The sequence below is a fragment of the Rhamphochromis sp. 'chilingali' genome (genome assembly GCF_963969265.1).
Source record: "Rhamphochromis sp. 'chilingali' genome assembly, chromosome: 15".
Classification (NCBI taxonomy): domain Eukaryota; kingdom Metazoa; phylum Chordata; class Actinopteri; order Cichliformes; family Cichlidae; genus Rhamphochromis; species Rhamphochromis sp. 'chilingali'.
Genome location: NC_137942.1, coordinates 23,206,568 through 23,229,650, shown reverse-complemented (window position 1 = coordinate 23,229,650; position 23,083 = coordinate 23,206,568). Strand labels below are relative to the sequence as shown.

Here is a 23,083-nt window from a genome sequence, read left to right as displayed (position 1 = left end):
ATAGTGCTGTAGATCACAGCGCCCAGTCGATTGTAGACCACAGATATGGCCTATCGTGGCCCAATGATGCTGTCTTAAACAATGCTTTTGATGGCTCCCATATCGTCAGTTGCCAGGCCTAAACCATAAACTAGTCTGTGTTTCTGGCTTGTGACACGTTTCCCATTTCCACTCATGTGTTTTCACAAACCATATACCTGATCTACTGTTTCTAAAGCCCTAGCCCAAATGAAACGAATTAATTGCTATCGCGAGTTTTTATGCTCGAATTCTCGGTTTTGCTCCCCTTTGTAGCAAATAGTGGAGAGTGGGATTTTTCTGTGACTTAATTGGGCTTATTCGCTGCTTCCTGGTGAGAAAAAAAGTAAACGTGAGTACCACACTACCTAAAAAAAAACACAAACACAAAACGCCTCCAAACGCCTGAGATACTTGATTTTTTTTTAGCGTCTATTATAATCAGCGTGGAAACTGGTGGGTTGGTGAGTAAGTGGGGGGCATCGCTTTGACCCCCTTCCTCTCTCTCTCTTTCTCGAGCACACATGGTGGGGGGAAAAAGAGAAAGCCCACTGCTTGTTTTGATCACTCGGTCTTGATGGAAGAGGGGACCTTGAAACTGCTCAACCTTTCCTCGCTCCATAATTGGTTTTATAGTGCTGGCGAGAGGCCACGGTGTGTGTTTTTTTAATACACTCGGGAGCTTTGATTGACATTCCTAACAGCCAATCAGAGAGGAGCAGTGTGCAAAGTCCTGGGTTGGATGGTGGTAAAGGAGGTGGGTGGGGCTTACAAAACAATGCTGTGTTTCATTGCTAGACGCGTCATGGGCTTTCTCTCTCCCCCCGAGTTATTCCCCAGTTTACCTTCGGACGAGCCTGTAATGGACTACTCCAGTTCTCCCAGCAACCTGGACGGATTTTAAGAAGCGCTGGCATTTTTTTAAGCCCCCTTCAAGACATTTTACCCTTTCAAGTAAGCGCTAGGCATGTTTTCCCCCGTCTTCTCTACGTACCATGGCCCTTTCTTAATAAAATAGTCGTATTTTTGTTGTTTTAAAAGCTATTTTGGTCCGCGAGTGCGATTTGAAAAGGGCGCGGAGGTTAGTGCACGCGACGTGTTGTTAATTTTTTTTATCGGGATGTCGTCGGTGTGAAAAAGCAACTTTCGAGACGTTTCTTCCGACAGAGTTTTGCGTGGCTTTTAGTGGAACCGTGAAAAAGTTTGAAACGTGGCTGAAATGCCGAGCCTCCTGCGCTGCCGTGCCGCATGGGTCACACCGAGAGGGGGAAAAGCTTTCGGTCTAGCTTATCTTCTAATTTAACTGTCCTGAACTCATTTTATTAATAAGGAAAAAATACAGGTACTTTCTCTTTGGCTCCCGTGTTTCTCTAAAGTGGTATAAGGGCGTTATTGTAATTTCTAAGCGAGCCCTTCTTTTCAGAGCCCGCCCGCTTGGATATCACGAGTCATTGCTGTGATGTGTTTGTTTGCAGCCTTTGAAGGTGAACTCGGCTTTAGCCTTTTTCTTTTTAAGAAAAAATCATGACTAATAATGTGAGCCGTATTTAATTTGGGGGGCAATCTGTAAATAAATAAAAATAGTATATTGAAGCTACAATCTACCGTGTTTATACCGTCTTGGATGCCGTTTGTAAAAGTCGCATTTGCTTGTTATTTTCCCCTAAACTTTTGTTCTGTATCTCTTTGGAATTTAAACATAACACCGATATCTGCGAGGTTTTAATAAAGAGCTGCTCTAAATTCATTTCAATCGACCTTATTTATCTCTTCTCTTCTTGTCCAGAATCAAGACGCATACTTTACTGGCTATTCGTCGGTTTATAGTCTGTGCTGTAAAACCCACTATTATGTGTTTAAACGAGTTCAAACTTGCAGCAAAGCGTCGATAAAGTGGATATCATTCTAGGTTTTTACACAGTGTTTGCGGCTTGGGTTCAGATTTCGCTCCTTGGGCAGCACCAACGTCCAGTTGCGAAGTAACCCGGACTAAATCTGCATGTGCAGGCAACAAAACACCGCTCACCCCGCTGATAAATGATGCATGCTTTTGCGAGCTTATTTATTTTTAACCCGTTCGAAATTTATATTTGATGCGCCTCTAGTATTTACTGTGTATTGGTTTACATTGCGACTCGGCCTGAGCCTAGATTGCAAGGTTTACGGATTAGGGGGGCTGTTAATCAAGTGAAGGAAAAAGGTGGGATAGTTTTCTAAAATCCGACGGGTTCTTGGTTTCCAGATCGGGATCGCGAGATGCTTTCACAGTCGGGGGAAGAGCAGCAGCCGCTGGCCGCTCCTCCTGCTCGTTTCCCTGGGAAGCGGAGCGGCTGCCTGCTCGCTGTGCAGCGTGGGTGTAGTATCGCTCAGATGTCACATCATAATATTGTAGATAAGTTAAAATCGTATTAAAATCTTCATTTAGAGTACGACGGCAGTGCCTCACACGGTCTCATCGGCGATTAGCTGCTATTCGAGGTTTAGTTTTTGAAGTGCTTTTCCAAACTGCGTCATTGCACATATGGGCCGCCTGTTCGCTGGAAAGAAGAGAAATCCTAAAACTACCAGTTCCCAACAGTTTGCTCCGACATCGCAGTCTGTTGTAGATTATATGCCAAGCTCTTATTTTATTGTTTTTGTTTTCATTTATTTTAATTTTTCATGTATTTTATAGGTCAGAAGGATGGCTGAAAAGGAGCCCGAATCGCCTGGAAAATTAAAGACATTATTATAGCCAGAACTGGCTTTTTCGGAATAGAGGGCCTATTCGAACGGACTATTTCCTTTCACAACTTTCCCCGCTGTGGATAATGGATGGCAGAGATTTTGGTCCTCCCCGATCCGTCCACGTACCACCTTCGTTGTTGGCGGGGCTCGCGATGGACTCTCACTCCATCCGGCTCGGAGCAGCTGCTGCAGCCGGGAGGATCCCTCCCTCCTCCGGTCACTTGCTGGGGAGTCAGCCGCAGCCTCTCCACTCCGGAAAATTCTTGCCATCGGCCATTAACCTACATCCACACCACAGTAAGTGAGCCACGCTTCATTGCTCAGCTTGATTCTGTAATATGAGTGTCCCCCCACCCAAAAACAACAAGAAGATTAAATATTAACTTGAAATAAAAACTGCGCACGGTTTGTGGCTATCCGCGGCAGCCCGCGCGGTCACCGCCTGGATGTGCGGTGTGATGTGGGCAAAGACAGGCGGCTGTTATAAGGCTGTGACAAGTTTCAGATGTAACAGATCGTGTTCAGGATCCTCGGCCCCTGTAATGTGCAGCGCATTAGCGGAAAATTACTTGGCAGTTTCCGATACACATTTCTTCGGATTGAAAGGACAAACAGGGCTGCGGTGTAGATGTTCATGCAGCAGCTTGCAGGTCAGGGTGCAGCGGTCTAGGATTGCATGCGGACCATTACACTGTCATTGCTGCTCCAGGGCCGATGCAGTGTGTTTATCTGTGTTTGACACGGCGGGGTAGTAAAGTTTTCACCTTAAAGGTATCACAGACCCGTGCTCGACCCGTTTCTGAGCAATAGCTGGAGTGGTTGTGTATTTGGAGTAAAAGTCACTCAGCTGGAGCATTTGGCAAATGGCTGATGTTTTTTTTCTTTCTTTTTTTCATGAATTTGTAGCAGTTCTGTTAAACAGCCCTTGTTCTGCTGCAAGTACACTGGAGAATCTGTGTAATGGAGAGAAACTGTGTGTACTGGAAGCAAACTGCTGGGGTATTACACAACCATTCTCCTACAAGTGAACGCCCATGTGTTTGTTTACATCGTGTGTGTCTGTGCATTATAAGCAGAATCATATATGCAGTATATGTCATTCCCTGTTGAGCTGATGATTTTTTTCCATTTACATTCAGTGCCTGCACAGTAATGTCTTGCGTTTTTTGTTGGCATAGAGAGCCTTGAAATAACAAGAAAAGGAGATAACATTGCATGTTTGCATATGGTTTTGTGGTCGGTCACAGAGGAAGTTGGAGTCATCTATGTTCAAACCATATGTTCTCTGTGTGTGTGTGTGTGTGTGTGTGTGGAAAGGGATGTCTGCTGTTTCTTTCGGGAAAATGGAAAGTCTGACAAATGCTCTCACTGAGTTACTCTGAAGTCATGTAGCTGCAGACAGAGATACAATTACAGGTTTTCTGGTTTCTTTTAACCCCAAAGGTGATAATATTCCCTTTTAGATGTGTTCCCTTGTCCTTATCTGTGAGCGTGAGTTCATTGCAGTACTTAGGGTTCCAGTAAAGTGAGGGCAGGGGCTCCGATGAAGCGTTAATTTGACACCGTGGCAGAACCCACACATTCAACTCTCACACACAAACATGAAAAGGTGTCAGAGATGAAATCAGTGCACAGCAGGGAGTGTTGGCTTGATTGATGGGTGCATTGTGGCAAAGAAATGTACCAGGGCACAGTTTATTGAACCAATTTTGCGACTCCTGACAGTTGTGGGTATTACGACCTTAAATTTCTATCAGCATTATATATATATATATATATATATATATATATATGAGGACAATATTTTTATTACCAGCTTACAAAACTAAAGGCATAACCCACTCACAACCCCACCTCTCTTCACACTACTGGAGATGTCAATTAATATATCTTGCAGATTAATAGTAATTAAAAGGATGCGTTCCATGTGTGTTTTGGGAAAGAGTTGTATGTGCGTAGGCTGTGATGGGATTCATGTAAACTCTGTTAGTAAACTGCATTGCTTAAAGAAATAAAGACTATACGAGGATTTGGAGGAAAGTGCTGTTTTTTCATATGTTTTGAAACAAAGTCGCCACACTAATTAAGATCGGCCACATCACAAATCTACCAGCCAGCCTGGGAAATTCCCAACACATCTAAGAGTATTTCTAAATCATGTTTCTTTTAGTTCACTGAAAGTAGCCTGTAGTTAGCCCGTGGGAATGAGGTGGGTTATCATGTGTTGTTAAATTCTCTGGAGGTGGAGCGGTTTGTCCGCTGCTTGGCAGACTGGTGGTTTGATTCCTGACTGTAAAGTCCACGTATCAAAGTGCCCTTGAGCTGAACTTTACATACCTCGTGTATATGCTAAAGCCACACATTTTTCACTGTCATGGTGGTATTGCAAAAATATATGCTTGTTGACAAAAACAGTGTCCCCCCCCACCCCTATGTCCTAAATACCATGGAATATTTTCCCTTTGGAGTTAATCGACGTGTGGTTTTTACTAGTTTTTACTCTTCCCAAATACCATTCTGGCTCATTCTTTCCCGGTTATGACGGTTAACTAAAACTAAGTGTGAAAAAACATTAAAGTTAAGTGAAATAAAAGCGGGAAGTAGACAAATTAAAGCAATTTTCTTTGGTTTTGGTTTTAGTTTGGTCAGATTTGTCAACACAAGGAGCCTGTGTTTGTGTCAGGCGACTGTGTGTGAAGTTTTTGCTGTGTGTTGTTTTTCTTTGAGATTCTTAAAGAATGCCACTCATATCGTAACAGAAACTAATAATAGCTAAACTAAAACAAGACATTTCTGCTCTATAGAAACTGAAGTGAAATGAGCAAACTTTCCCAGGAAACTAAGTGAAACGCAGCTCAACTGAGAGGAAAATTGTTTAACAGTAATAACTTTAGTTAGGATGACGTGACGCCCCTGCATCTCCCCTCCCGTGGCTCAGAAACGAGCCGAAAACTGCTTGTGTGCAGACAGGTTTGTAAACTTGACGTTTAGCCAGAGGGGTTGTGGGACGGGGTGTGGTTGTGTTGTTGTGAAGCAGAATTGACCCAGCTGCTGTCCCAGCCCAGATTGGCAGTTGAAAGGCTCCTTTTAAAACAGGATACATTTTACCCCGACCTTCCAAAACTGTGTGACTCATCTCCCCTGTTGCACACTCTCACAGCCTCTGCCCACCACAGTGCGACACAGGTCATTTAGCTTTATGGCACTCCTCCATATCAAATCCCCACACATTACATTTAACCAACCCCGAATGAGATTGCAGTCCTGTGCTTGTAATAACACTATACAACCCTATTACATAATAATTACCCAGTAATTGTGAATGTTCATAATGTTCCTCTTTAATTTCAATAAACCACATGAATCCAGTTCTCAAGGACCCGCTGTGCAGTCAGAGGAGCCAGGGTCGCCCTGCTACTGTTTCTGTTTACACATGTTTCAAGGAATTCAAAGCTTTTTTTTGCACAGTTGTTTCTGGCTGAGCTCTTGATAGCAGGGTTGACTGTTTATAGCTGCCAGTGCAGCCTTATTTCCCAGGAGTCTGCCTTATTAGTTTTTGTTTAGTTCAGTTTTAATAGGGTTTCCACCTGACTTAATAGAGTAGAGTGTCCTCCCTTATTTTAAGCTGCCAAATGTGGAAGGCAGCTTAACACTTAGTTTGCAATGCATTGTGAAACTGCAAATAGTTTGACATTTGTGCTGCTGGTGCAGCAAAAAGGGCATCTGTAAAGACATAATTTTCCATCAGCCAATCCTTTCTATGCAGCAGCTCCTCTATCAGCCCGCTATTCACCCAGGTTGTATCTAAACAAGATCAGCTTCAGTCACTGTTTATAGATGTAAAATGGCTGTAAAAGGTCCGCAGTCTGCTGGAGGTCTGCCGGTGCCTCCATCACATGATTGAAGCCATCTGTCCTCTCCTTCTACGTCCCTCACTTTTGTGCCTGAGTGCTGCAGAGGCAGGACCTGCTGAAATGTAACTGCACTGAGGAGACAAGCACACCCATACCTTTTATTTCTGCAAACTGTAAAAAGGTTCTAGTGGATGTCATAGGAGAGGTTTAAAGGTAATTTCACTTTGCTTTTAACTAATTACCATCTTACACGTTTGAGATATATTTAGCACACTTGAAAGAATGAACTTGTATCACCAGTAAAACTAAAACTTCCTTTATCTGCTGTAGTTTTGTCGTTATTTCACTAGACGGCAAATCCAGCTTGTTACCTAAGTTATGTGCCCAAGCCTTCCACTTTTGGCCTTGTGGGTAACCTGTGTGTTAGATGGGGCCAACGGGCTTTTGTTGTGGGCACTCTCAGGTGTGTGAGAGAGAAAGAAGTAACGTTGCTGACACGTAGCCACAGCTCATGTTAAGTATGTGCCAAGAAATGGTAGAATACGGCATACTGTATCACTTGATCTTTATTGTTGTTGTTCAGTGTTGTTTTTATTGCAACTTTGTATGCACTCTACATGGAGCTCGGCGCTAGTTTTACTTGCCAGAGTCACTTCTTCATGACTTTTGTGCTGTTGCTTATGAAATCATCAAGGCTAAACAGAAGTTCACTCATTTGCAGAAGTAGAACTTGCAGAACTTGTAGAAGAAGAAACTGCAAGGGGAAATGACATACAGGGAAGAAAAAGCAAATGAGACAGTTAATGATTACACGGACACATTATTAAGATTAAAGGGGGATAATGCACAGAGACAGACTATTATGCAATGAATAAAAATGTAATTAGTGGTTTTTGCCTTATTTGGTGTACTCATGCCTGCTGTGTTGTGCTTATTTATTTCTGGGACTGATCGGGTTAATATAATGCAACGCAATGTGTCCAGAAAGACCAAACCTTGAGTTTAACAGTTCGTACAGTCTCTCCTCTTTACTCTTCACTCTGCACAGCAAAGGTTAATTACCAGCTACCGGTAAAGACACTGTGCTTAGCAGCAGAGGTTTCCGTCCACTGCAGGGCTGCAGAGGTAGACTCAGAAATCTATTGCCCTGCAGAATTTGAAGCTGCTGTCACACCTCAAACACAAACACTGTTTACAAGATTGGCAGCTCGTTCCTGCTGCTGGCTGTGATCAACCAGCTCTCCTTTTTTTTTTTTTCTTGTCATTGTTCATATTCTTTCTATTGTATCACCTGTCATGCCTTTTTTGCATTCATTAAGCTTAAGGTGGATCACCTCTGCACGTGAGCAAAAACCCAGGCTGCACATTCAGTGGTGTGTATCAGGAACTCAGTTATGCAGTTAGTGGTTGAAGTGAAATGTAAACTATTTTTTCTTTCTTTCTTCCTTTTTTAGTGTCACTTTTGGTCCCAAGTTCTTATGTTCCCACAGTAGTACTCAGAGATCACTTGGTGGTCTAACACACTGTGGCATCAGACTTTTTCACTGGATTTTGAGCATTTAACTTCTGTTTTCCTCCTAACAAATAGAACAAAAGTCACAGCAGCTCGTCCCCCATCCTTTCCCACATTTTTAACAAAACCAGATGTAGGTTAATATGCTGTGTTGTGATATTTGCTAGCGAATGTCACAAATGCTTGTTTAATGAGATGAAACTGTATTGCTCATTTCGTGAGACTTGAGGTAAAACAGCATTACTTTTCACTTTTAACTGCCTTCGGTACACATATTTCAGCCTCCCCCATTCGGAGAAAGGCCAATAGCTGTTGACACAAACAGCCTGAGATGAATGGAAAAGGAGAACTAAATGAGTGGAAATCGGCATTTTATTTTCAGAGGATAAGAGCTGAGGTTTTGCTGGTTGTGTGTGTGTATTTGAGTGTCTGTGTAGATGAGAGGACTGAAGTCTGGTGTATAAGAATGGGAGCATGTGATTGTGCTTAGTACAGTTGGGGCTGGGGCTTCCCCCTGAGACTCTGCAGAGAGAAGAGATTTATACTGACCACAACACATTCATACACGGTTAGATAAATGTGCTCGCCCTTCAGTTGTTCTGTCTCTTTCAGTCTCGCACACACTCACAGGGCACACGAGTGGAAGGCTAATAATTCATGCGGCTTGCAGGGGCAGGCCAGGGATGTCTTGGCTGATACCAATTTGTCTTCCGCGCCGCTTGGCTAGTGTGTCTGTTTGCACTTAAATTAATGTGGTGTGTGTGTGTGTGTGTGTGTGTATAAATATATATTCAAGACACACACACCTAAGTATGTGTGAGAAGATGTGGCTCAGACACATCCCCCTCTCAGATTAATTGAATCCTTCAGGAGAGAAAACGGGCTCCTTAAGAGAAAGCACAAGGCTCTGCTGCCCTGCTACAATAAACCTGTCAGTGGCAGAAAAAACGACACACATATACAGCACTCACACACAGCTGTCAAACATGAGAGTGATAGGTAGGCGTGTGTGTGTGTGTGTGTGTGCGCGCGTACAAGCGTGCTGTGGCATGTTGAAATACCTAAAACATTAGCTAAGTCGTTCTCTGTGCCAGATCCCTCCCTTTAACACAAACAACAGCCTCCAGCACACAAAGGTCACACACTGTGCTGTGTCTGTCTGTTTGGCTGCGTGTTGAGTCTCTACGTGTCCCATTACATAAGCCTGATAATATTCTTCCCAAGGCACTTAGGTAAAAGCTCAAAATGTGTAACAACACGAAGGAGATGCACACAGCAATTTTGACACGTGAATAGTCAGTTCTAGCTGATTGTTAGTTATGTGGAATATGTTTTAACCAGTGGAGACGCCCATACCTGCAGCATGTTTCATGGTTTGGCTTACATATGCTATTAAAGCTGAGCTAAACCTTTTTATTATTGTATTATTTAGTGTTACTAGTGGTTGTTCCTATTAAACAATCAGTATATGTACTTTTCTGTGATGTCAGTGAGAGATGTTTATGCTCATCTCAAGCACCTGCCTACCGTTTGAATCCTCTGTAAAGGGCAGCCAGTCATACACACAACTATCTTAATATGAAAGGGGCTAAACTGGCTTAATCTATAGAGGAGTTCTTAATTTAGGGGCTCAGTGTAACATAAATAAGGATCATTTTTGAAATGTGACTCATGCCAAGCCACTCTAGTAGAGTGCAAAGATAAAAATATGGAGCTGGAAATCAGCCCTTGAGTTTGCAGTCATCCTTAGATTGACTTAAAGGTACTTGACTGTGCATTAAATGAGAGAGTGTTTCTAAAAATCGGGTTGTTTCCTGTCACTACATATGTGGTTTTGTGATTACACCACTTTGTAGTTTCTGACTCTTTGGTCTGCAGCTGTGAATACAGCTTTGTGGTGTTGCATGATCTTAAACGCATATGTGTGTTTCTGTGCACACACTACCATCCTTGCCATTTCGTCTGCCTGTCTGTGACACATGTTGGACTCACGTTTGCCGATTTTCGAGGTGTGCGTCAAAGTAACACCTGCCATCGTCACAGGAGATTTGAGTGCAACTGCGTGGGACGGTGTGGATGTTGGTGTACTCGATTAATGTTTGCTCAAAGTTTGGTTTTGGTTTTGTTTTTTGTAAATTTGAGCAACATGGATTAAAACATCAACTTTTTTTTAAAAGAAATTGTTTAATCTGGGAGAGTTAATCATCCTGTGTGTGGTTTCAATTGAGATGGCTCAGTCCCACTGGTCTCCCTCTGGTGTTGTGCATACTGGTGACCTTTCACAACTTTGTAATGTCCTTTAACTACTTCCTACTACTGCTATATATATACACTATGTACAACTATATATCCCAAATCGTCATTTTATTCAGCAGGTTTCTGCTTGTTTTAATAGCTTCATATTGTTCCCAACCTTTTCTTAACCCATGAGTGCTAAAATCTAAATTCTTATTATTCATACTGTATTGAATGTACTTTTTAGTGCTAAATAATGCAAAAGTAATCTGCCTTTAATGTCTGATTAAAAGCCATAAACTGGGGTTAAAACCTCAGTAAATAAAGAAAATGTGAACTACAATTTACAATTCACCAAATACAACTGTGCCTTTTTTTTTTTTTTTTTTTTTTTTTTTTTTGGCATAATGTGGTTTTAAAGTCATTATAAACTAAAATTTAATTCCAACCTATTAAATAAATAATGGAAGTGGAATTGGTCAGTGAATGATGTGTTTTACAACCAAGAACTGCAACAAATCCATTTAATCTATTATCTATTGTTCACAGAGTCCAGATGGCAGCTCAGTTTGGGTCTCCATCTGATTTGACATTTCAGAGCTCATGTAATGTAATTTTCCCTTCATTTTTCTTCCGCTTAGAGATTTTCCTTTAAAAAGAAAAAAAATTACGAGTCTCCATTCTTTTGTTGTGCGTACCACCTCCCACCATTTCCTCCCACTTACTTTTTAAGTTGCCATTAATAATATTTTTTTAATCAAATGTCTGTCTCTTTGGGGTTGCTCATCTGGTACTCGCATCCAGTACACCAGAGACACATTAGCCCTCACTGCACACTGCCTGTTTCTTTAAAGTTTCATAAAGACAAAAGGCCCCCAAAATAAAACATAGTGAGATTACGGGTGTTTATCACTATAACACTTTAGAGAAATCACGACAGTACTGTGCAGCTCATCTTGTTTCCTAAAATTTGTTGTAGCACAGGAGTTATTTTCAGATGTGAAATTTTAGCCCAGAATAAATGCATGATCTAAGATAAATAATTAACATTCTGTCTTTCTTTCTTCTTCTTCTTCTGCTGTGTGGTAAACAAACTACTCCAACCCTTCCCTGCATGTGTATTCAGAGTATCATCAGATGGAAGGAGAGCTTGAGCAGAGGAAGCAGCTGTGCAAGTGATTCTGTTTGTTTAAAAATGAATTTCTTTTTGCAAACTTATTTCATTTTTCTTTATTCAATCAAACGACAAAGAGAGAAACCAGTCAGATGCCACCTTGTTGCAGTTCGGTTTGCCAAACCGAGAGCTGACGTGTCAGAACTCGAACTTGACATTTTTAATTAAAGTTGAGAAACGGTTTGTATTCAGCTCAGCTGCGCAAACAACACAAACAAAACCTGTTTCCTGTAAACGGCTCCCAGCAGAGGAGAAGCAGACATCTCCATTTTGAAATAATTAACACACTTTAAACCGCATGGCTGAATGAATTCAGGGACGCACATGCAAATTCCCGCACATCCCTTGCCTGTGTGTGAGTGTGAATGAGGGTTTCTTACAGTTGGGTTTAATGGTTACCAGTGTGTCAGTTAACTTTGGGATGTATAGCACTGCAGAGTTTTACTGTTTCAGTGTTTTTCTTGCAGGGAATAAAAACCAGAGATCAATAGAGATCTCCCCCAGCTAACCCTGCTCTGAGTGCCACTGATGGATAACAGATAGTGTGTGTGTGTGTGTGTCTCAGGCTTTTATACCAGAGATTTTCTTTCATTTCGTCTTTTTTCCTTTTGCACATTTTCCAGTATTGTTAAATTTTGTGTGTGTGTTTCAGAGAATTTGGATCAATTTGTGATCAACACTGACTTGTTAGTTTCTCTGATTTTTATTTTATATTTTTTCTTTGGATGTGTGCGCCTTTGTGCCAGATTTGCAGTGAGTCTGACAGAATTGATCTCCTTCCTATCTCTGATATCAAGATATATTTCTTATACTGATCTGAAAATGGAGGCTCAGAAACGCGTTGGGAGTCAGAGAGCGTGTTTCTTGGCAACTCGTTTCTCCCAATATGGCAAACTAACTGTCTTGTGAACTGAGAGCCAAATGCTGTGTGTGGTGTGTGGTGTGTGGTGGTGGTGGTGGTGGGGGGTGGAGTTGTGAAGGGAGAGAGGAAGGAAAAGGTTAAAAGAGGGAGAGGGTGAGAGAGAGACGAAGCTAATGAAAGAGTAATTCCAAAACATTTAAGGAAACATTTCCCTCTCAGCTACCATTTGGATGTTGTTTCTGGAACAAGGACTGCAAATGTTTTTCCTCTTTCGACCCCTCCCACTTTTTCCTGCTTTTGACTGTTCAGGAGGGGCAAAGGGACTTTGGGATTGTATTTTTTTTCCCTGCTCACTGGCACAAAGCAAAACTGTAGACTGTGTGTACATGTGTGCGTGTGTACTCAGACACATGGAATAAATGGCCTGTAGGCGGCTACAATGCCGAGATTGATCCATACGCCAGTGAGGCATCTGTGCCTCTTGACGTGTCTGTGTATGTGTATTAGAGAGACCCTGGTGTTTGGCCTGAAGAAATGGAAACTGCTGACATCCTACCAGGACTTCAACAACCTTGACAGGTGGTGGTGGTGGTTGGAAATGTAGTGTGTGTGTGTGTGTGTGTGTGTGTGTGTGTGTGTGTGTTCATCGAGGGTGCATCTATGTTTTGCACGTCTTACACATGAGGTAATGATTAAAAAGTGGCTTAAAGGTGAGGATAATTTGTTAAAACAACATGGCTGCCACCTAGTGCGACACACATGGACACTCGCCGATGTGTTTAAAAGTGGCAGTAATTTAAAAAAAAAAAAAAATAGTGAAAGTGCTAGAAACAATTCGGGCTTTGTGTCAAGAGTTGAACTAATGCCAAATAATTTCATCGAAACAGTGCGGTTATTCCTAAAAAGTAGGAACTGTAAAATGTCCAAGTCAGGAAATGTTGCAAAATATGCTTTATGTTCGTAGATGAGCAACTTTGCCTTTTTTTGATTTACAGTGGTGAATTTAGCAACAGCATTTCAGCTCACCTTTTATGTAAAGTGATTGCAGGAAACATTGCAGCTAACTGTTGTTGTTGTTGTTTGTTTGTTTTTAAATACTGTATCAAACCTTCATTGTGTTACTGCTGATGTAGACCGAGCTTCCTCTTTATATATAAACCGGTCGCAGAGCACTGACTGTGACAATTCATCCAATTTGAGTTTACAAAACAAGACGTGGTCCTTTTTTTATTTTTGTTGTTTTTGTTTTGTTTTATTCTAGCAGATCAGTTTTGAAGTTTGTAGAGGATGAATGGAAGCACCACTGTTTTAGTCAGCTGAAGGACAAAATCGCACTACTATCTTTGAAAACAACATGATCAAGATAAAATGACGCCGCTGGTTTCCATTCCAGGGATTCTCTTTTTTGTCATAAATCAAGGACACACCTTTCCAAGAAAGCAGTGACTTCCCCTCCTTAAAAGCCAAACTCATCCCTTTCTTAAACCGCGGTTTATGATTATTAAGACCTATTTTAAATTGTAAATTATGTTTGATTACATAATTTGTGCTGTTTCCAAAGTCGATGAATAATCATGTTTTAATAATGTTAGTGTTGACCCCAAAATTGGATTTATGCATTTGGTCATAATTGAGTAAAGCATTATTTACAGCATTTCAGGCCCCTTCTGTTCATGACTTGCTGAATAAAGGCTGTGTTGTTTGAGGGCTTGGCTCCACTTTACACACATGCAGCAGTTGCTCCTCTATTAGTATTTCATAAAAAAGTTGGTGGCATGTTTGCTGTAGTGTTAAACTGCAGTTGCCTTTACCATCAGTTACCATGGGGAGAGCAGGGCTTTAATCGTGAACATCACAACTTCAAGGAAAGAAAGCGCACACCTAAAATATTGTGAATTATAAACACAGTTGAAAGCAGAAGGAAAGTGAGGTTTGTGTTGTTGTTTAATATTGACATCAGTGCATAGATGATACTGCAAAACTGCACAGATGGAAAATTGTGCCATTTTCTGGGTAAAACCTCATTGCTGCTTTTCAGAGTTAACGTGTGTGTATGTGTGGGTGGGTTTGGTGTGCATGTGTGAATTTGTAAATGCAGGTCTACGGCAGTGTGTGTGTGTGTGTGTGTGTGTGTGTGTGTGTGTGTGTGTGTACAGCTTGTGCAGTGTTTTTGAATCAAAAGCGCATTCACTGCAAACCCACACATAACTGTTTGCACATGTTGGTGATCATACGGCAAAGAGGTGCAGGGACTCTAAGCACACGTGCACACACACGTTTAAATGCGAGCGTTAATAAAAACTGTGTCTAATAAGGCAGAGTGTGGAAGAATCCACCTACACAGTGTTATCACAGTGAGAGAATAAAGGCACAGTGCATTACTTCTGTATGTATTGTGTTTGCATGCACGCCTTTGCGATAGATTGGAAAGCTGCATTTGGTATTGATTTAAAATGGTGTGTGTGTGGCTGCTGACGGACTGCAGTTTTAATGTACTGATTTAGATGCAGGGGAAACTCGGCAAGCACAGCATGTCTCTTGGATTCCCACAGGACTAATACAGAAACACACACGTTCATTCCCTCCCCCCTCCTGCCCGTATACAGGCAGCACCCTTTCCCCTACACACATGGTTAGTTTTATCAGGGTAATGGCCGTGGAGTGTGTTCAGTAATGGTTCAGGAGGGGGGGGGGGGGATCTGGGGGTCCTCGGCTAAACATGAAACCTTTTCCAGCTCTTCAGAAGGTTGCGCTTGGAAGAAGCTGTAATGGTTCAAAGTTTGCCGGTGGACAGATTGCACATGTGATGAGGGTGGAGTCTAATAAAAACGATCGATAACCGTATCGTGTTAAGATATGAAGTGATTTACGGGGATTCGCGCTCTCCATGGAACTGGATGCAGTGGTGTGTAGTGGTTGAATATTACTTATATTGAGGTTTTATTAATAACACCTTTATAAATGTATGGGGAAAACTCTAAACATAAACTGTTATATATTATATTATGCAGCAGGCATTTTTCTGATAAACGCTCCTGTGACCTCTTGATTTATGTCAGAGTCTAATGCACAGTGGCCAGTGCAGGAATAATCTGGTCAGCTAAAAAGTCATCTTTAGCTATTTTTATTATGTTATGTCTCATAGTGAAGCGAAGATTTAAAAAAACAAAAAAGGTACACATTATCAGTTTGATTCTTTCCAACATTAGATTTTGCTGCCTTATCTTTGTAAAGTGAAGCGCTTTCAGTTTTGTGATGACACAAAATGTGACTTGTTACCAGGAACGGTACATCGGGTGCAAAGCTACAGCAAATTTAAAAGAAAATACGTCAAGAAAAACTGAATATGTGCGCTTTTTTTTCTTCTTCTATATTTGTGTTTCTGAAAACACATTTCAGGTTTCAGTAATCGTCAGCATATTTCTAAAAATATTTCACTGTTGTTATGTGTTACTACCCTTTTTTAAAAAAAAATATTTATAGCATTGTGTAATCAAGCTAACTGTTCATTTCCATGAATCGTTGTTGTGATTAACAGGTTGAGCTCAAGCTGTAACAAACATTTAATGTGTTGGGTATTTTTGCAGTGTGTGTGTAATTTATATTACATATACATCTTTGGCCTAATGCTGAAATACATTTGCTTTTAATTATATTTTTTAAATAATGGAAAACATTTTGTCTGTGAGTTGTTTATAAGGTTGAGTACATTTTTACTTGGTCAGATTTGTCTCATAAAAGCTGTCAGCATGTAATCCAGAGCTCTATCTGACAGACAGTTGAATTTGAGGTAAATCCCTGTCCCACCCTGAACAGAGACGCACTCCTCCTCGTGCCCCACATGGCTGCATTCCTCTTGTGACGATTGTGGCTTTCGGTTGGTGGTTACATTAACTTCCCTCCTTTCTGAGTGAAGTCTGTCTGTGGTCTGTCTTGTTGAAATGGAGTGCATGGCTGCTCAGTAATAATGTGATTACAGCAGACTGCTCGGGCACAGTAGCATCAGCACATATTGATTTAGCTCCCCTCGCCCAAAAACACACACAGGAAGGAATGACATCACGTACAGAATAAAAAAACATTGACTGTTTGTGTTGTTTGGCCTCGCGGTTACAAGGGTGACTGACAGTCTTCGTTCTTTTTCCTATAGGCGATGCCTTCCCGGCAGGCTCCAGCCCCTTCCTGTCAGGCTATCCAGGCCCCTCCTCTCTGACCTCTGACCCTGCATACAGATCCGCAAATCCCAGCAGTCTGCAGATGGCTCAGCTGTGGGCATCGCATGCTCATGATGGTAAATCACCTACATTTGCATTTCTGTTTCTATCCTCCTTTTCTGTCCCAGTACATAATTCAAAGGCAGAGTGGCATCATATTTTCATGGCATTTTTCACAATCCTGTCCTGACCAATGCCCAGGAGGCCTGTTCCTCATTGCTTACTCCGCTGGGATCCTGTTCCATTTCTGTCTCACGGCTGGTAGCTCTGCTGCTGGCTCTGTCCTGAATGTGCCTTGGTTCCTCTGTCCTCGACCAGTCCTTTACTTTCGCCTGTCATCTGTTTCTGTAATCGGTCTTCCTCTCTCTTGTTCTTTTTTGAGCCTTCTGTCCAGTACGCACTTTGTCTCTGTCGGCGTCTCTCTAGTTCTCCTGCCCTACTTTTCATACACCATCCTGCCCGAACACACTTTTAGACACACAGAGGATTGTCTCCTTGGACTCCTCGTTTCCTTAACTTGCCTGTGACTTTCCTCAAGGCTTGTTCATTAAGTGATTGAATCTCGGTCCCCTCCTCATTCCCTTGTGTCCTTTTGCAACTCCTTATCAAATCTCACTGGAGTAGGTCAGATAGGGTAGAAAACAAACCCCACAGTGCATTTCAGCAAGGTAAGAGAAGGACAAATGGATTTCATTTAAGATGCCTTTTAAAAGTGATTGCGTTGCCTTGTGTGACACACGGCTTGCTCAGTGCTTTTCAAACATTGTAAATCAAATTATGTGGTTAGTTTATTTATTTTAAGACTTTAAGACTCTGCTTGTTTCCTTCTAATGGTCAAGTGTCATTTCCTATCAAAAACAAATGGGGAAAAAAAGCTGTTTTTACAGTAGACCTCTTGTGCTTTTCCTTTTTCCATATGCTATTACAGTAGTGGATGCTCACATTAAACATGGCCACAGTTTAAAATAATGAGGTTGGTGTATGTGCAAGTAATCCTTGCGGGTCAAAAGCTCAGGCTTTAGACTAAACACTGTATGATGTCAGTGAGAGTGGATATGAGAGCACTAATATGGGTAGTCTTAGAGGTGCCCAGTGTGCAAATGTGAGGTAAAATGGAGCTTGCTGGCTGTATGTGAAACTCTTCCTTCAGGGTTGTGATTAGATCTCCTGTGTGGGAATAGTGCCACTAATTGCTCATTGTAAATGTCTAATTATAAATCTAAATTTAAAAGATGTAACCTGTTTCACTTTATATTCAGCCAGAGAAGGAAATATAAAGGGTGGATAAACTTTGACATTTGACTTAGGTTTGACTGGATTTAAGGTTGAAGTCTCTAAAGCTAAAAAAGCTAAACCCCCTGCTTGGTGAAGAAGACTCCTGAACAGAATCCTTCACGGGCTAAGAGAGATTCCTAATACCTGGTGGCTGGCTTTGATAGCAGCTAAAGTTACTCTAAGCTGGAGACAATTCTGGGCAGCAGCTAAGAGGCAGACTTTGGATATGCCTGGGATGCACCGTACTGCTACAGCTGAACCACAAATCAAAGCTGTTAAAGATCAAGGCTAGCTGTTAACTGTGGTTAAAGGGAGCTTTGCAAGAAACCCATCCTGCATGCTGTTACCCTCATTCCATCATGCCTCTTATATTTCTGTCTCCCAGTGCCTTCTTCTAATGCTGACACCCCTTAACACCCACCTCCTCGGCTTCTCCGTTTCTGCATCTCAGAACGAGGGGAGACCCATTTATACCTCTGCGCTGCCGCCGTTGCTTTTGGGCTGGAATGGCAACTGCGTCTTTAATACTTCTTGGAATGGCTGGAGTGTGAGAACAAGGAATGCCTCACCCTCCTTTTTTTCTTCTTCTTTCTCCTCTGCTTATGGCCTAACGTGGTGACACCAGCCAGCTCAGTCCTAACACAGAAATCCAAACACAAACCTTTGTCTATATTAAGATCTGGTCTCTGAGAGCAGCAGTTGGCTGTCGGGAGACTCTTGCCCAGCAACCCAGGCTGACCCACAAACAGTGATTTGTGACATGAGGTCAGCTGTAAATGTTTTATAAAGAAAAAAAAGAAACTGAGTCACAATTGATAGTGTGGTTAAATCTCTTGGAGCTGAAGTTGATTATTTAATTCAGTGGACAAAAAGAAAACTGATCAGCCACTTAACTGAGTGTCCAAATAAATACACGCACGTGTAGTTGAATTTCACCCTCTCATGTGTACGTTCTGATTTCATTTTCTCTAAAAGTCAGCAGATATTAAAGGAATCACTTTGAAAAGTTGGAGCATTAGAAAACGAAGGTATCTCCAGTCCTTATGTCAGCTGATTACTGATTATAAGTTAAGTGGATAAAATTGTAGAAACTGCTCTCATTACACAGTAACTCAATCATTACAAGTTAAACAAACACCAGTTTAAACAGTCTGAAATGTTTAAACATCAAAGCAAGAGTCATTGAATGCATGACTAAGAGGAAGAAAGAATGATGTAATGATCTGAAATGCCTCCTTGTGATTTCCTCATACATGGTATTGCTTCAGACCAGCTGACTGTAACGTCTCAGAGTCCAGGGCGACAGTCCAAAACCCAAAGGTCTCAGATTTTACAATAAAATGACTGTAACTGTTAACGAATTATCAAACAGTCAAAGACTGATTATCTCCAGGTCAACTAATAGATTCAAAGTTGACTAATCAGAGCAGTCAGCATGTAAGTGTTGAGAAATTTCTACCTGATGGGTTAGAATGAGAATTTGGCCAATCATTGACCCTAAAAATCTTCATTGTAAAGAAGATAAATGCCATTACTGAACATTTAGCCGGTGCAAAGTGGAAGTGACACAACAGATAAATATCAGCATGAGTCAACAGGACTGACGTTCAGAGGATAAGCTAACAAAATTACCTTTTATATTTATACACTAATTAACTGAACTTTTCTGGTGTTTTCAGTATCATTTCTATAACCTGCATTCTGTGTCTTCAGGCTACCCCCCTCTTCCAAGCAGCCTGTACTCCAGCCCTTACCTGGGGCACCTGGGGCACCTTGAGCCTCCCTCGCTCTCCCAGCACCCTCTCTATGATTCTCATAAAGGTCAGTATCTGTCGCCGACAACATTTACAAAGACCAGTTGCCTGAATTTATTGTACATATTCTGCCTTATCCTGTGATACATCAGCAGCAGTAGGTTTTGTGCTAAACCTTTTTATTATAGTGTGAAAGCCTATTTAGTTGTGGGCCCTGGCCAGAAATACAACACCAGATTTAGCCCTGATTCCTTTGTCATTTTCACACTATAATGTATGTCTCTTCTGTCATTCGGCTGTTGCCGATCTACTATAAGCCTGTTGCATTGTTACGTTTTCTTGGCAAGTTGACACATAAATATTTATTATTATTTTTCACCTCTGCTTGAGTGCTGCAGGATGCTGCTGTACTCTGCCTTCATCATCTGTTTCATCATCTGTCAGCATGCTGTGTGGTTGTTTGTGTTGTCTGACTTGTGTGTTATGTTGTGTTTCTAGAGGGATATTACCTGCCATCCTCCCTGAGGCAGTCACCTCTCCACCCCCCGTCTGCTGCCTCCAATACCCCGTCCAGCTCCACACCCCCACAGAGGACATCCCGGGAAGGGGTGAGGGAAAGGTCTTATCGGGGAGAGAGGGATAGAGACAGGGAAAGGGAGCGGGAACGTTCAAGAGAGGAGCAGCGGCCGCAGAGCGTGGTGGACTTGACACAGGACGGGAGAGGTGAGGAGGACCGCAGGGTAGGCAGGGAACGGGAACGAGAGAAGGAAAAGGACCGGGACGCAGAAAGAGACAGAGATGGTTGGTCCTTCCATCTACACCAGCAAAAGTCACACTCCCAGCCTTCCACAGTGGAGCCCAGATCCAGGCTGTCATCTCCACAGACCTCCTTCCCTCCTGGTGGGGGTGGAGGAACAGGCAGGTTTCATGGACCAGAACCAGACAGAGGGAGTCGGGACGAGGATAGCGGCTCTCGACTCCACCATAACTCTAATGCGAATAACTCAAACCCTCATTCAGAGAGACATAGGAGGAATGACTCTGTAGCCACGTCAGCTGGAACCCTCCACATATCCTATGTCCTTCCTCCTGCTCTCCAGTCCTCAGCAGCTGGAGCACCCCACCTTTCCACAACCAGAGAGTCTGTCAGGGAGCAACGCATAAGCGCACCTACGTATGTGCCTTCTGTGGAGGTTTATGATGAGCAGCCGGGGCCGATCCAGATAGCATCACAAGCGCGTGACAACAAACACAGAGACAGAGAACGGGAGCGTGACAGAGACGTGGAGCATGAACGGGACAGAGAGAGGGAGAGCTACAGGTTTCATGAGAAGATCCTCATGGAGCATCCTCGGCTCTCCCACTCAGGCGATTTAAGCAATCAAAGAGAGGAAGGTTCTGTGATTTGTTCCAATGGTTCCGTTGGTAAACGAAGCCAGGACACATCCCTCTCCTCCATCCAATCAAGGTTCAGCCCAGAAACCAGGGACATCTCTAAACACTCAAACAGATTAGGCATAGAGCGATCTGCGGCAGAGCCCAAGTGGAATCCTATCAGTCCGGTGACCAAATACGCTACAAGTCACATGGCTGCTCTGGCAGCCCAACACACGCTTTCTTCTCCCCACAGCCAGCAGACACACACGCGAATGTCACAGTCCCCTCACACATCCCATCGACACAACAGCAACACACAATCGACCCACAGCCATTCCCCCCAAACACACTCCTCCCAGCACGGACACGGGCGTGCAAGCGAAGAGGGTAGTCAGAGACGCTACCTGGACCCATCGGCACTCTACCGACCAGGGGGTTCCAGCGGTGGAGAGCGTGGTGGGGGATTGGGTTCGGATTCTAAAGAGGTTTCGGCCATGCAGAGCCTGATCAAATACAGTGGAAACTTTGCTGCTGATGGCCCTGGTTCCTCCAGGAACATCACGGACGGCAGAGGGCCCTTTGGTGGATTGGGGAACATTGGGATGGAAATCGAGAGGGAAAAGGAGAGGGAGAAAGAGAGAGAGCGAGAAAGGGAGAGGGATAGGATAGCAGTTGGCTCCGGTGGTTCAGGAGCATTAAGGATGCCTCAGCTGAAGAGAGAACAGGAGCGACCCGACAGTGCCCGCTCCTTTGGTCGGGAAGGTGAGGGCGAGGTGCGCCACCCTCCGGTTGGGATTGCTGTTGCTGTGGCTCGGCAGAGAGACAGCGGGGCCACCAGTAAACAGACGAGTGGGAGCTCAGACACACAGAGACCCCTGCTGCAAACCGCTATTAAAGGTCAGTACTTCTTTGGTCTTCTTCAGCTAAAAACTCCTTTTTTTTTCTTTTTTTCTTTTCCTGGTGACTGATAGACGTACAAATCTGAGTGCAAATTGCACTCAGTGTGGGTTTTAAAATACTTCCAGGAGTCACATTCACTGAACTGATAACACAATATTTTAAAGTTACTGGCAAGTTAAATCAAGCGTACTTAGAACATTGTTCAAATGTATTTGCTTGTGCTTGTGCTTTCAACTCTCCACTGTGGCTTCTCTCTGAATTGTTCTGCAGGGAACACAGATCCCTTCAGTTAAATGAACCAAGAGCAAATGATTCCTCATTTTGGTTTCTATGAATAATAGACGATTCATTTTCTCCCGCCTCAAAGTCATATTTCCTCAGCCCCCTGTTTGACACTGAGGTGTTCATGCGTGCAACATGATTTGAATGGTTAAAAACAACTCCCCCCCCCCCCCCCCCCCCCCCACAATTTGACTAATTATGTCATAGGGTGTATTTTGTTGAATGGCTCTCTGCTGGCTGCATTGCAATTCCTGCCATATTACACTCCATTCTTGGACGTCAAGGTCATTCAGCTCCAGTGCTCCCGCTCCATCTCCTTGTTTCTGTTTCTTTCTCAGCACCGTGTGTCATTGAGCTCTTTCTATCTTCCCACAGCTCGGCCTCACTCTCTCTCTTGCTCTTTTCATTGAGTTGAATATCTCTCTGCCTCCCCACCCTTCTTTCCTTTCAGAAAAGGGTTTTGTAGAGGTACTCCCCCCTTGTCCCACCTCTGGGCCCTCTACTCTTTCTCCACTCGTTCCCCCCCTCTGCATTAAACATGTCATTACAGAGCGCAGCTAAAAGCTACAAACAAGCCTTGAATTACAATAAGACCATGGCTGCGTTGCTAAGCAATGGATCAGTCTTGAGTGACTGTGTGTATATTAGGAATTGTGTGTATTTATGAGCTACTGTAGATGCACATGCAGTGCATCCCTGTTTGCGATTGGAGGGGGGGGGGAGTTAGTCATTTCCTTCCTTGAGCAGATTGATTTGCTAATAGCCTCAGTCCCTCATGCTAGGAGGAGCTCTAAATAAACAGCAGAAGAATTACACTGGAAATAGATGGATGTGTAAATGGAAGGAAGCACGAAGTGGTCTAATGATAGGAGAGACCATCTATCAATAGGTTGATGGA

General features: G+C 42.8%; 1 protein-coding gene across 3 annotated transcripts in view; it reads left to right on the top strand.

Moving 5' to 3' along the window:
- Positions 1-823: 823 nt before the first annotated feature.
- The window catches only part of tnrc18 (trinucleotide repeat containing 18), a 50,543-nt gene continuing 28,283 nt past the window's right edge, over positions 824-23,083 (top strand). For 2 of the 3 annotated variants that reach the window (XM_080904455.1, XM_080904453.1), the window contains exons 1-5: positions 824-972; positions 2,693-3,042; positions 16,534-16,674; positions 19,586-19,693; positions 20,125-21,900. In XM_080904455.1, coding sequence (XP_080760581.1) covers positions 2,829-3,042; positions 16,534-16,674; positions 19,586-19,693; positions 20,125-21,900 — 2,239 coding nt within the window. In that variant the 5' untranslated portion in view covers positions 824-972; positions 2,693-2,828. Of the gene's footprint in view, positions 984-2,692; positions 3,043-16,533; positions 16,675-19,585; positions 19,694-20,124; positions 21,901-23,083 lie in introns of all 3 variants that reach the window. The other variant, XM_080904454.1, reaches the window with a different exon arrangement.